The sequence below is a fragment of the Halyomorpha halys genome, unplaced genomic scaffold, assembly GCF_000696795.3.
Source record: "Halyomorpha halys isolate HHAL.00 unplaced genomic scaffold, Hhal_1.1 Scaffold20.1, whole genome shotgun sequence".
Taxonomy (NCBI): Eukaryota; Metazoa; Arthropoda; class Insecta; order Hemiptera; family Pentatomidae; genus Halyomorpha; species Halyomorpha halys.
In genome coordinates this window covers 50574-66317 of record NW_027110474.1, presented here as the reverse complement: position 1 = coordinate 66317, position 15744 = coordinate 50574, and the positions used below count along the sequence as shown (strand labels likewise).

The 15744-nt window shown below is 31.2% G+C and overlaps 1 protein-coding gene across 3 annotated transcripts in view; it reads left to right on the top strand.

The window, feature by feature from the left end:
* Positions 1-15744, top strand: part of Eaat2 (Excitatory amino acid transporter 2) — a 165940-nt gene that overhangs the window by 134943 nt on the left and 15253 nt on the right. For all 3 annotated transcript variants that reach the window (XM_014421998.2, XM_014421989.2, XM_014421985.2), the window contains one exon: positions 15436-15561. In XM_014421998.2, the coding sequence (XP_014277484.1) occupies positions 15436-15561 (126 nt within the window). The remainder of the gene's footprint in view (positions 1-15435; positions 15562-15744) is intronic.

The following is a 15744-nucleotide window of genomic DNA, read 5'->3' as shown; positions in this document are numbered from 1 at the left end:
GTGCAGAACGTTTGTTAATAATAAATAGTTTTATTTTACTATTTTGATAGCTTTATTGACCCGGACTATCTTCCTACAATCTACTTCATACGATCAACTATCTTCTTCCAATATAGTATTAATTTTTTACAATTGAAACGTTGTGCTGTTGTTGGGTTAGTACAACAATACTGATTTTTTTTTTTTTTCATATCCTCCTGTAAAGATTTTAGTGGGTAATTGGAAACCATACTGATTCTATCAAGTATACTGATCTAACTTCAAATATCAGTCCAAAAATTTGGAATTTCCAACAATGCAAAACCACTAAAAATTTGCTTATGCTCACAATTAGTCTAATTTAACTAAAAAGGCATTATTAAATTTTATATCAAAATTTAAAGTTAATCTATATAAATATACGATGATTTGTTAAAAAAAACTCTATTCAATTGTTTATATTTAGAGTTGTAATGGAATAATTCACAGCTCTATAATAAAAAGAATCATAACTTCGGAAGATATTAAATAAATTCTGCCTTCGTACGCCGGCTCGCAATTATGAACAATGACCCCAAATCAAGAGAAGCGGTTCAGTGCAGTTAATACTAATATAAATTTAAAATTGAATGATAATATAACCAAGCTCTGTCAAATCAACAACCCGAATCAATTCCATGTTATGCACTTACATCTACTTTAAAAAATCATGGAATTAGTAAAACGATTCTAGTAACTTTATAATTATTCTGAAATATTTTAAATTATATGTAATAGTAATTCCTTGTAAGAAGGAAGAGAAATAAAAATGCTTTCGGATTTACTGTCAATATAGTTCTACCGTGGGTTTATTAGAAAAACTAACTTGTTTCAGTCCTCTCTGGAAGTCTGAGGTAATTTTGAGGTCGTAATAATGGTTTTTTGTCTCAATTTGCTTGTATAGATTGGAAACCAATATGCGCTGGTTCAAATCTGGCGTGAATGGGGCAAGTTCAATCTAGTACTCTCACATTATTTATTAAAAATATTAGGGCCTGTAATTTTAACCTTATGAAGCTCTGGAACTTAGGATCTATTCAATTAGTTACGATATACTGTAAATGCTGTATAGATACGTATTCCCCTTTGCTAGTTAAAGACTTTCCACCTTAATTTACTTTTTCTAGAACAGTCCGTTTTTTCATTATTTGATTATTATTATGTCATTATTGTTGACTTGATTAATTAATTTTTTTTTTCGGAAACACAAACTGGACACTTCATTAGAAACAGAAGAGAGATTGTTTCATCATCCCAGCGATCGATCATAATTTAAGCTTCAATTCCCTCGCTCATTGCATCACAATTACTTTCAATTTAAAATATTATTCTGTATTATTAAAATTTCCTATCATTATTTTATGCAATAATTACATTTTTAAAGACCTAATGTTTCATAGATATAATCAAACTGTTTAACCAACTTAATTTTTCTAAAAAACTTGGAAAGTAGAAATATGTTTACACCTCAATCTTCAAAGAAGTGCAAATTCAATTTATGTATCATTTGTCATTGCCATTTTAGAATTATATCCTTATAACTTACGCTTGTATCTTTTCAATTTCTTGAGATTAGTATGTATTGTTTAAATAAATCAAATTGTATCCTTGTATAGTCTCAACACTCTTTACATTACATCATCAATAGTCCAACGTTTCGGCCATCCTCAAGGACAATCTTCAAATATAAATTCTCACCTCACCTGAAAATTTAAAAATTTGTTTTGCAGGCTATTCTGCTCAGGTCATTAGTTATAAGTTCAACACACCCTATTTTTTTAAAAATTCATTAATTTTTAAGACTTTTAATTTTCAATTAATCCACACTATCACTATCATATAAACAAACCCTGTTGTTTAAATATGAAATTTTATATATCAATCCTGATTGACATTTTATATCAATTTTTTCCTTTTCGATTTGCTATAATAATTTTTAATCATATTGTTTGGTATATAATAAAAAGTGTTGAGACTTAACATAGATATCATTTGATTTATTTAAACAATAAACTATATTATTACTATTAAAATAATAATATAATATTTACTATTGATATTATTCCACGCCGACATCATTTTAACACTAATACTTAATGCCCTTAATTTGTGGCAGATTGTATTAATTCTCTTCAATAAAATAAGTATAAGGTTCTTCATGCCGATTCCTGATTTTTGTTACTTTCAATTTTGCTCGATTTAACTTTTTTTTTCAAAGCTCCTCTACAATTATATGCTTTAAAAGTAACATGGGCTGTCCATAGCTCATGTGGTTAGGCACAGTCTTACTGATCTGAGATCTGCTGGTGGCGCCGGTTCGAAGCCAAACCTTGGGCGTTGACTTTTTGACAAAATGAAAAACTTGACCTCCAACCATGGTTAAGCAGTATAGGACTCCAATGGGAGTCTTGGCCGAAAAAATAGAAACATGTATTTTGAGAATGATTTTTTGAATTTTCTAAAGTTGAATGAAAGTTTAGGTTTGTGTAAAAATGGTTAGGTATCGCTTTTATCTAATTCAATCGCTAACCATATACGATATTGTTTAAAAGTAAGTTCAAGTTACTATACAATTGCGAAACAATTCTGAGAAAATAAACGTCTGCTTCATTGTTTTTATGGTATTGTAAATTAAATTAACCGTAAACAATGAAAATAATTGAATAACAATGGTAATTATTTCCACCTTCGAATAATATCACTTCAAGGGACACATACCATTTTTCCTCTTATCAGTGGCTGTAGAATTAGGGATAAAATAAAAATACTGTTCCCAGTCTTTATAAACATTAAGTCATAAATTATTTATAGCCAAAATAACTCTTTATTGCTATTAGATGATTTATAAATTTAATTGAAGTTTGTTTTCATTATATTTCAGTTATCTTAGATAGGTTTATTTTGTTCCTGCTTATAATCTCTCTTATTGTGATATTAAAAATCTGGTACACTATGCACTGTACACACAACTATCACTTGCCATTTCTGGCATACGGAGTGCGGCAGCAGTGGGGTAGTGCGGTGGAGTTCGCGCATGCTACTGCTCCCAAAAATCAATATTACGATAATAATGTTTGGGGGGTCCTTTTAATTATTATTGGTAACAATTTTAACTGTGGCACAGGCCAGCGCGTTGAGCGCCTTACTGATGGGGCTGCACCTAGTCCTCTACACACGTCCGGGTGCCTCCTGTAGTTTGCCAGCCTGGTCCAGGCCTCAGTCTGGGACATCTTATTCTTCTTCCGGCGGCTCGTCGATGTCGGGCAGTCAACCCCTTCCCGTTAATGAACTCCCTAAAGAAGGGATAATTAATTCTCTTCTTCTATCAAACGGGGGAAGTCCGACTCGACGAGGGTGAAAATCCCGGTCTTTCTTGACAGCCTGGCTCGGTGTCCTTCCATGGCGGAGCAATCTACTACTGTTACTAGTGTTCTGCTGTTTCAGGAACTCCGCACGTGGGGCTTCGGGGGTCGATGTTCTTACCAAAGCTTTGCAGCTTTCCCCGGAACCCCCGTGTCCTGTTAGGATCTGTGAAACCCATTAGTCTGGTAGGACCCATTTAGCCTTCAATCTAGAAAGGACGGTAGAGAAGAATTTTCTCAAAGTAGCGCCCTTCTGGCTTGCTACTCATCGTCCATTCCACTCTTGTATTGATTCCTCCCGCAGCATTTTCTTCCATAAGTTTGGAGTCTCGCCGAACCTCTCTCGGAGTTCCTCCGATAGCATCTTTACTTAATGAGGTCTAGGGGCATCGCTCTGCCTCATATGACACCGTTGTACATGTCTTCGTGACCGTCAGCAGAGCCAATCTCTGTATGGTGACCAGGCTCCTCTTCTGTGCATGCGTACAGCTTCTGTGCTTCGGAACAACTTTCACTTCGCAGCCTATTTATATTCTCAAGATTTGTGTAGATGGGTGGGATCGTGTTCAAGTTGCCATTATTGTATTATCGAAAAAACAAAACAAATCTGAAGACTGAGAAGGCGAAAATCATGAACAAAAAATTTTTATTTTTCTATAGCCATAAAAGTTTGTCTTTTAAGGTTTCCCGAGGTGGAAATAATGATTATAAATTGTGTTTCTACCAGGAATAGAACAGTTTAACAAAAGATTAAACAGTTGTAATGATATCGGGAAAGATCGGGCGGTCTCATCTTTCCAGTTCTCATGTTTCTATTTTTCCTTTTTTTTTCTCCTCCAGTTATTATCTATTTTTTTTTTTTTTTACCATTGGGCCTTTTTTTTCAAATAAACAAAATCAAATAATAATAAATTTAACGGGTAAACAATTAGGTAATGCATATAGTTTTATTATAGTCAAATCCTTCCGACTGTAGTAAAATTCCTACACCCAAATAAATAAATGAAATACAAAAAGTAATAATAAAAATACTAAAACCAATAAATGATATTGGGACATCATCCAACAGTGACAGATATATAATAAAGTTTTTGTTCCCAAATTGTTGGTCTCTTTTAAACTGGACGAATATTTGAAACTGACACGAGTGGAAAATGATAAAAGCTGGAAATGATATAGAGCCACTGAAGATGAGGGGTATCGATACTGTCGGAGAAAAGTTAGTTTCGTTTTTCTGGCGTATCGTTGCGTCATGTTGAGGACATCGTTCATGAATAACCAATTATTCAGGGGAATATTTAACATTCATGGGTAATGGCTTTCGCAGGGTCTACTTTTTACATAAGCAAGTTTATCACCTTTCTTTTCTTACGGAACCTGAAAATTTGACTATTCTATGAGCGTTATAATTGCAATGGTATTCACAGATGTTATTATTTTTTTAGTTTACAACTTATTTATAAGAAAAAATGTATGTAATGGAGATTTTGAGGATTTTTTAAATATTATTTCCTTTGTTTATCTGCACACTGGGAAGATTTTAGTGAAGAATGTTTAGATACTACATTCCAATTTGGCCACTGCTGATTTATTGCTGTGAAGTGTGGGGAGCGGTATCCTTTACGAAATGTTAAAAGTTACAATCTATTCAAAATAAAGACGTAAGAATTGCTGTGGATGCTCCTTGGTTTGTAAGAAACAACTAATTGTCAAGATTCACTCCCAGTTGCCTACAGTGAAAGGAGCAGTGACCTACAAGTTGGGGAACCCAACCACAACATGAAGACTGAAGCCCAGACTGTGGCAGGAGATCCTGTTTTAAGTTCTATATTTATCAGCTCTGCCATTGCCACTCTAAAATTTTATTTTATCTTTTTCTTAAATTCACTTTCTTTTTTATTTATTTTTTCCCATTAGAAGTCAATTATTTAATTTTCTAAATCCTTAAATATCATTGTTTTTGTTATTAACTTTACTTTTAACTTTTATTAAGAATTATTATTTTAATCTATTTATTTTATCTTTTTTTTAAATTTATAACATTGTATATAGTTAGGGGTGTCTTTTGTATGAGACTCTATAATCAATCGTTAAAAAAAAAAAAAAATGTACCTCTTACACTAACCATGTACCATGTATTATGTAACCAGGCCGATCTGGTATTAAATAAATAAAAATAATGTATTCCAATTTCTTCCAACAGATACATTCCCGTTTGAAATTAGATTTTTTTTCTTTAACTAATAATTTTTCAATCCTTCTGATAGTTGAAAGTAATAATAAAGTTTGATACTATAGAGACCATTTATGCAAAAAAAAATTCAAATTTTCCTCTTTATTTATCACTTAAAATGGGCATTAAATTAGGCTGATGACAATACTATACTTTTAACATTCAACATGTTAAAACTGTTCACATTTAACATCATGAATACCGTCATTATGTACAGATGAACGTTTTATGGGCTGGGTTTTATGGACCGGACTCCTGGTCTTTATGTATGAATACCCCTATTATCATTTTAATACTATTTTCCCTCTCTCGTTTGTTTTTCCTGTTCAGTGGGCAAGAGCTATTGTTTTTCTGAATCACCGTCCGCTCGATACCTGAAAGATGCCTAGTTCTTTTAATCATTTCATGAATAGCTGACCTATTTCTAGTTTCTTTCTTCGATAATCCAATATAATATCTCTATAAATTTGATGGGGCAAGATAAAAATAAATCTATAGGAGCTAAGAGGAGAAGTTGAAATATTGGAGGAAATCACGCTATACGAGACGAGAGTTATTAGGAGTATCGAAAAAAGCCTTAAGGCTTCGTGCGAAAAGATTTTAATATCTTTTGAAAATCTAGAAATGAGGTTTACAATATTTTTCTATTTAATTTATTTGTTGTTCTTTACAACTGTATAAAAATATATACAACTATCATTAACACAAACTTAATACAACTTGTAAATTTAGTATAAGTTATAAAATTACATGATACAAAAATGTGGAGAATCTATCCATTGATAGAACTACAATAACATTTCTAGAGAAGATCTCGATACCATCTCCTTTTCAGACCCCTAGATGGATTATCAGGTAATGAAGGAGAAACCAGGTTAGAAACAAGTAGGTTTGGGTGGTTGGTTTGTTTATCATTGGTATCCGATCCTGGCTAAATGGAACATTGAGGTCCTAATGGATGACTTGATTTGCGACAAATTAGGGAGCATTATGGATTTTGGACTGTCAGGATTGGGCACGAGAGGAATTCGATTGAATAGTGAAGTACCAAATTCGAACTCCATATGTCCAGATAGGCCTTATTATAGTCATGTAGATCAGTCTTTTGTAATGGATTGGAAGTTTAGACCGTTTGTCTAAACGGTAGTAGTAATAGTTGGAATGTAATAGTTAAAATGTAATAGTTGGAATCGACGAGCAGTTTCCTGTCTTTTCAGTCTTGTGTGAGGATTCCATGTCAGTCGTTTGTCCAGATTTAGTCCTAAGTAACGGATCTGTTCGACAGGAATAAGTTGGGTATTATTAAAGGTCACTGTGAGGCAGGTCATGGGTTTACGGCGAAGGGTAATGTGAATTGGTGGGATTTATTTTAATCCTCCAGTTCTGGCACCATTCTTCAATGGTTATATAATAACCGCACGAAGATGGAAGATTACAAAATATTCAGTAAGTATATTTTTATTTTTAATGAATGAGCATTAACATCATCTCAGCAGGTTGCAATAAATATTTACTTATATATAAAAAAAAGATGTTGGAAGATCGTTCGTTGGCAGTGTGTAATTAATAAAATGAAGATAATTTTAGTGCGGTCAAATAAACTCAAATAGTAATTAAACTATTCATTGTGAGCCAACGTTTTCAAGACTTCGTTAAGGCTAAAAAAGATACAAACAACTAAATAATGTTACAAATTAAGAGAATAGATAACATGAAACAAAAGTAAGCTAAGGTATGACTAAACATTATTTAAAATATGAGAAAATTTGTATAAAAATAAGCAAAGTAAATTAAATTAAAAAAAATTAGATGTATAGTGAAAAGTATAAATAAACAAGAATTTAAAAAAAAGATATGAGACAATAAATGAAAACAGAAGTAATAACAAATTATATAAATAAAAATACAGTAATCATTTAAAACTGAAATTATATATTTAAGGTATGACTGGGTTATTACAGCAACCTTCTCGATCAAATTGACTCAGTGGAAGTGCCACTTTATCGATTTTCTCGAAAACGGCTCCAACGATTTTGATTAAACTCGCCATGTCGACCATTTAATTAATATCAGCTAAGTCTTACGCTCATTGAAATAGTCTGATAGGGCTTAAATCAAAATCATCTTCTACTCTACCTTTGAATTTGTTTATTTGAAAAAAATAAACAATTCTAATTTTTAACAATATATAAATACAAAATATTAATGAATTTTATGAATAAATATAAAAGAAAAAAATTGAAAAATAGATATTTCTACAATCTATAATATATCTATAAATAGATATTGGATATTTCCTACTCTAATGGGAAAAGCCGAGACAACCCGATCTTCCCCGATATCATTACAACTGTGTCATCTGTTGTTAAACTGTTCTATACCTGATAGGAATAGAATTTATATTAATTCTTTCCTCCTCGGGAAACCTTTAAAGACGAACTTTTAAATAAATAGAAAATAAATTTTTTTTCCTATGATTTTCGCCTTCTCAGTTTTTATCTTTTTTTGGATAATCCCGAAAATAGTGGTAACTTGAACACGAGCCCATCCATCTACACAAAACTTGGGAATATAAATAGGCTGCGAAATGAAAGTTGTGTGTACACTGCACCAGAGTTTTAACATCACAGAGAAATTATAAGCAGGGAAAAACACAACTATCCAAGATAACTGAAATATGAAACATAATGAAAACACACTTTAATTAAATTTATAGATCATCTAACAACAATTAAAAGTTATTTTTGCTATAAATAATTTATTACTTAATTGAACAAAATTTTTAGTTTTCCCGCAATACTACTGCCACAGATAAGAGGAAAAAATGGTATATGTCCCTAGAATTTATTTTATTCGAAGAAGACAATAATTACCATTTTTATTAAATTATTCTCATTGGTAACGGTTAATTTAATTTAACAAACAAAATTTATATTCACTGTTCTCGCCTCGAAAAATGCTAAAATACGAATATTTTTAACAATAGAAAACTAAAAAAAATGTTTTTTTTTTTTTTTTTCGTTTTCGGAAATCACAAAAATAGCGATATCATTAACATGAGGCCACAATCTACCAATAGGATGCTAAGTAAAAGTTGTGTGATAGTTATACTATATTTTTTATTTAGTATTAATTACTATTACTAAAGCCCATCTGCGATTTTCCTATTATTATTCTAAATACATGTCTAATAGAATAAATTAAAAAATTATTATTATTATTTATATGCATATTTTGACTTATTTTTACATAAAAATCTCATCCCCACTTATATCAATCAACGACAGAGTTGCATGACTGAAATAGCTGCTCCCGTCCTACCAAAATTAATAATTTAATCCGACGCGTTGTGGGATCAATACAACTGTTGCACAAAACAAAGGGGGCCTTGCAGAAGAGATCAGTCAGCGGCACGTGGCAAATTGGTTTAAAACTTTACAAAGGCTGTCAATTTGGGTGTGAAACCCGATCCGGTGACAGCCCTCGCTAAAACCGGTTAGTCGTGGTTAACTTCAATCTATTTACCTCCGGGTCCCTGCAACAGAGAACATTATATTATATTCAAGTATTATTCCCACAATGGTGTTTACTTTTTTCATCACAGAACCAAATGAGATATTTAATAAATTTCTGACTAATAGGATGTAAACAGCAAATCCTGTTTACCCCCAGATTTTTTATCTGTAAATTAAAAAAAAATATTGGCAGAGCGTTGCTTGGCCGTGTGTAATTAATATAAGGAAGATTGGTCCGGGGTGCGGTCAAAATGACTAATAGAATTTATATTTATTTATTGACATATAAAACTGTACTAATAATATAATATAATAAAATAATATAAAACTGTAAAATAATACATCTAGTAAATTTGATGTAAGATCATAACGGTATGATACAGGCATGCAGAGAAACTACCCATTGGTAGAAATCTAAAAACATTTTTACATTAGAAGGTCTCGAGGCCATCTTCTTTTCAGGCGCCTTGGAGTATTGAAAGAGGAAGCAAGGTTAGAATCTAGTGGGTTTGAGTGGGTAGCGAGTTTATAATAGAAGGATTGATATCTGGTTCGGGCTATATCGGTTACATATGGGACTTTAGAACTTTATGGATGATTTTATTGGTGACAAACTAAGAAGCATTGAGCAATTTAAGAAGGATTTTGGATTGTAAAGATTGGATACGAAAGAAGTTCAAAGGTTTAGTGGAGCCCCAAAGCTCAACTCCGTATGCCCAGATTGGCCTTATTAAATTCATGTAGATCAGTCTTTTGTAATGAATTGGAAGTTTAGACCGTTTGTCTAGTAAGTGCTACAATAGTTGAAATTGACGTGCAGTTTCCTGTAATTCAGTCTAGTGTGAGGATTCCAGTCCAAGGTAGCTTATCTGTTCTACAGGCGTGAGAGCAAAATTTTTAACGAATACTGTAGGGCAGTCTGTAGGTTTACGACGAAGGGTAAAGGTTATTTGATGGAATATCAGATTGAAGAGTTTGGGATGCTATTAAAAGGATATTATTAACGGTGAGCTCACATGTGTCATCTGCATACATGGTGAAGATCGTGTTAACGGCTGGGATGTCAGCTGTATAGACTGTGTAGAGGATGGGACCGAGGATACTACCTTGAGGAACACCAGAGGACTGAAATAAGAGGAATGAATATAAACCATAAATATAAAATAAACTATTTATTATTAGCCACCGTTTAGCCAGGTCTTTCAAAATGAAGGAAAGCCCTGATGAAGCCGTGCAAAGTGGGGCAAAACGTAGGCTCATAATAAATAGTTCATTTACTATTTAAGTTATTTTAATCGCACCCAGGCCATCTTCGCTTCATTTAAAAAATAATAATGATGAAAGCATAATTAATTGTAGGAATCTCAAAAAGGGATTTTGTGCGTCTTATAGTCACCGGTCATGAAAAGTGTTCCCACTACTATAACCAAAATGAGATGAAACCATGGGGACCAAGACAAAAACTTGAATCGATTCGTGAACAACCTCAAAAAATTAAGAATACTCCCGGAAATGGAAAATGGAAAAAATGCATTCATTTATTAAAGTTTATTACATATTTCAAGATTCCACAACAAAAACAAAATTAAAGTAGAATGTTACTATTAACTTTTTTAAAAAACAGGGATAATTATCAAATTAATTAAAGTATCCAAATACGTCACTTCAACTAAACCAAGCAGTACTTGGTTTTGAGATAACTCTGTATTATCATTGTTGGAGTAGTTGTGGTCATGATATTTTCTAAAATAAATTTCATATGTGAAATTCATAAGCATATGCAAATATCATAAAAATTATAACCCTTAAGAAAATAAATGTTATAAACTACTTTACAATACATTCAACTGTGCAAGTAGACACCTGTCTGTCTAGTAGTTCCTGTAATATATTTTTTTTCATAAATTAAACTTATTGTCCGAACAACTATAAATCAATTTATTTTAGCAAATATCATGAAAACAACTACTAATAAATGTAGTTAGATGTGGATTGAAACATTGTATTAAAAAAAAAAAAAAATTATGAGATCAATATTTTAATTGAAAATATAAAATCATATAAAAGTTATAAATAACAAATACTTGGTGAAAATTTTGAACTCAAAATTTTACCATTTTAAGATAACTTAAAACTTATTTATATGCGTAGTTTTAGCGCCATTAATCAGTCATTTTGAAAAATGGAAAATTGCTTGCAAAAAGTTTACTTAAGTATCAAGCCGGGACATTTGGGAGATCTTCGTCGGTATATGAAATGAAAAATATTACAAATCTTTCACAACTAATTATCATAATTACTTTGTAAAAAGAAGGTGTGTATTGTTTTAATTATGTTATAAAAACCATAAAGCAAATATTTATTGACTACTTTCCATTGAACATCGTTAATTACAAAAGGTGGCTTCAATGGACCGTTGTATGATTTATCATAATTCTCATTTTTACAAAGAAAACAGATACGTTTTATTATAAACTGTCTTTAATTAATAACTATTAATTTGAAACTGCAAGGTACTCCTATTAACTCCGAGACCCCAGGTTCGAATCCGACTGTGGTAGATAATTATTTTCTCTGACACTGTAGCCGTGAAATCAGATGTGATAATTCAATGTGTGAGTTTGTTTTTGTTTAGTGGCGTAACATATCATTGGTCATTAACTTCATTTATTTTTTCTTATATTTGTTTAATTTAATTTCTTATTTCATTTATTTATTTTATTTTATTTTTTTTTTTATAAACTCCCTAACCACTCAAACCCCCTAGTTTCTAGCCTTGCATCCTCTTCCGTTCCAGACAATCCTTCGAGGCGCCTGAAAAGTAGATGGCCACGAGACCAGATAATGTAAAATGGCATTAGAGTGCTACCAATGGGTAATTGCTCTATACGCCTGTAACACTCCATTTTAACTAAGATCATATTTAATAAATGTATTAAGTAATATACAGTTGTAAATTTCAATAAAGATATTAAAAAAAAAATATTTTTTTTTTTTGTCTGTCCGATGTTATATTTGTGTCAGTAAACCTTTTGATTGTGATTGATGAACCGGAACTCCAATTTCACTATTTTATCATCATCTCTGAGTGTTTCATTCCACAAAGATTGCCATTTATCTTTGATTTCCTTTTCGAGGGGTTTGCTCATTTCCAATGGAGTTAAAATTGCTTTACCCAGTCCCGGAAGCGCGAGTGCTTCCCTTGCAGCGTGATCGGCCAGTTCCTCCCATGCGATTCCTACATAACTTGGTACCCATATAGATATAACTAACATACCCAGATTGTGTAGATTCTATAAGTAAAAATGGATGCAGTAAATTTTCGGATGCTCTGGATACTCACAATCTAAACCTTAACTTAAATGAACTTAATGAGTTTGTAATTATTGTGGTTCAAAGACAAACAGAATCATTGTTGCTGCATTGTATTGAGTGCTCCAGTGACTATGTTACATAGTTTGTGGAGTTTAATTTTGAACGTTGAGTCATTAGTTACCAAGGCTGATGATTGGTCTATTTTGATCCGTCTTTTGTAAATTATAATGGATTTCGGCATAATTTGAAGAAGACGAGATAAGTGGGCTTTATATTCAGCTGGACTATGTGCTTGTGAACAGCCAAGCTAAAAAAGGAAAAGTCATACGAAACTGAAATTACATATTTAAGTTGGGATTAGTATATATCTTCAATGTGAAAGCAACTTTTTCGATAAAACAGCCGTGTCAAAGTGCCACTTTATTGTATTGATTTTTCACATTCCTTCGATTTTCTTGAAAAAAGGAAGGTTTTGATTAAACTCGGCTTGTCAGTGTAGATTTAATTGGTCTTTATGAATTTTCAAAAACTCTTTCTCCAAAGTGTCTTTTATTGCTCTAAAACTTATTTGAAATGACTATGCATTTCACATCTTTACTTGTATTTCACCTAACCTTTTTTTGAGACTAACTCATTAAAATCATTCTTAGTTTTTTAAATATTGATTAAATAATTTTCAGTATAAATATAAAATTTTAGTCAACTGTCATATTTTTATATTTCTAACATACTTTCGCGAAACAAAAATGTAAAAAGTTAGGAATGAGAAATTTTATAAAAGTACTTTTCTAATAACTGTTGAATTTGTAATCAGTCAACTTGTTAACTGAAAGGTTCATTTAGAATATTAGTATGGGTAAGTATTGCCACAGTGGATAAATTAGAAATGTCAGTTCTGAAACGAGTAAGTATTAATTTCAACACTAAGTAGGGTGCTAAGTGAGCATTGTGTAATGATGTGCGCACCGCACCACATTTTTTATCTATTTCAACAAAAAAATCTTATTATACATTATACCTGGCCAGAACTAGGATTTTCACTGGAGGTGATAATCTTAATTTCGTTGTCCTCTCTTCTTTCACCACCCTTTAATAAAAATTGACAGTATTATAGCTAATTTCGAAATAAATAACATTAACTGATTTTATTGACAGAATAAAGGTCGTAACAATTAAAAAGTAAAAATAAAATTTCTCTCCTAATTTGCCGCTCCTACATTCTGCCGCCTGAAGCAGTGCCCCACCCTTATAATTCCGTTTCTATCGTATAGATTTTCTTTAAACTCATTAATTCTATAGCTGTTTACGCATTCAAAGAGACACAGAATGAAGAACAATATAGTCAGCACAGGTTCTCCGCTAATCGATAGGAAAGATGGCCTTGAACTTCTCACTAAACCTGGCTATCATCTTTTTCGAAAACCAGCTACGTTTCAACGTACACTATGGCCTAGGATTAATGAAGTAATTGAGATTATTTCAACCTCCCAACTTTAACTTCACAGACATCTAGTGATCTATGAATGGTTTTTGAAATTAAATTTTAACTTATAGAAAAAATGAATATGATTATCATCTATTCTAAGCATAGATTTATTTAGATGGAATATGATACCAGTCATTATGAAAACAAGAAAGTAGTTGTAAATAGTTACATTTTTATCATATTAAGGATGATATTCTGAGAGAAACCTTCACAATACTTTCTCCAATTATTGATCTCATATGGCACTTTAAAAAGTTTAATATATATTAATTGATGTAACTATTTAATGAAATAATTGCTTCTTTAAAAAAATAGAAGTGTGTTAATTAATGGTAGAAACAGAAGGATATTCTTGCTGTTGTTCTATTCCTTCTGGAATATTATAAATACAAATTGATGAGCGTCAATTTCCATATAATGTTATACTAATTAAAATTACAATTTCATAATTCAGTGTCCCACTCCCACTATCCGACCACGACTTACCCATACACATGTGCATATGTATTTTCTTGGGCTCACTTATAATTAGAAAATGGCTTCTCCTATAGATTTTAATTATCTGACTACATAGCATTTAGCTTAAAATATTGGTAATTACGTAGAAATGGCGAGGAATCTATATTTGGTACACTTTCTGTGTTAAAATTGGTTTTAATATTATTATTATTTATCCGATTTGAAGATTGTAAAATGATTTCTGTATATCTCACTTAAGTTAACCGATAGGTTACCGCCCAGTGGTAATCCATATTACTGCTTGTAAAAATTTAAGTATGAATGAATAAATCATATTTTGTGCCCAGTATAATACCACCTATGCCTTTATTTTTATCTCTAATTTTTTTATTTGTTTCTCATTTTCTTTTACAATTTTTAAATAATTAATTGCCAGTGCATTGTTGAATGGTAGTTATAGTCAGTTAAACTTTTTCTAAAACTTAAAAATTCAGATAGTTTTAAGAAGGTAGAAATTGAATTTAAGTCTTCTTAATGGCAATAAAAAATCATTTAATACATTAGTAATTAGTAATTTCCTGATGTCTCTTCAATAATGGACAAAAATTTTAATTTTTGATCAGAGCTATTTAGTTTTTACATATGTTTGCATAAGTAGAGAGTATTTAGTGAGTTTAATGTGATACAAACAATGTTAAGTAAGCTTTCTTTTTATTAATGTTATAAATTAAGCAATGAACTTAACTATTGTAGGTATTGGAAATTTTAGACACCTTTCAGGTTTTTACAACACAATTTTGAAAATTTTGGGTTTTTACTGCAGAAAATCAAGTTTCTAGTTATCATACATTATTAAATTTTATTATAATGGAATTTTAAAGAAATAGTTTTAATATTTCATCACTCATTTTCATTTTACTTAACTTATTTATCATAAAATTATAATACATGTAGTGATGTCATAATTAAGCAGAATTATATAAACTTATAATGTAGTACAAAGTTATAATTAAAAACTACTTATGACATCAAAACATCCACTTTCAGGTATTGCAGTGCGACCGTTAGAACCTAGCCAAGATGTGATAATGCTGATATCGTATCCTGGAGAACTTTTCATGAGAGTTCTGAAGTTGATGATACTGCCATTTGTAATATCATGTTTAATTATGGGTGAGTAGGCAAATCTCTATATTTGAAAAAAAAAATGGTTTTTAATGGAAACTTGCTAATAAAATATTCTCTATTCTGTATTATTAAAACAAATTTTATTTCCAGGGAAAAAAAATTAGAGGTTTTTGCTTATAAATTAGTTCCTAAATCCATACCCTCCTTTTACATCACTCTAAATAAATT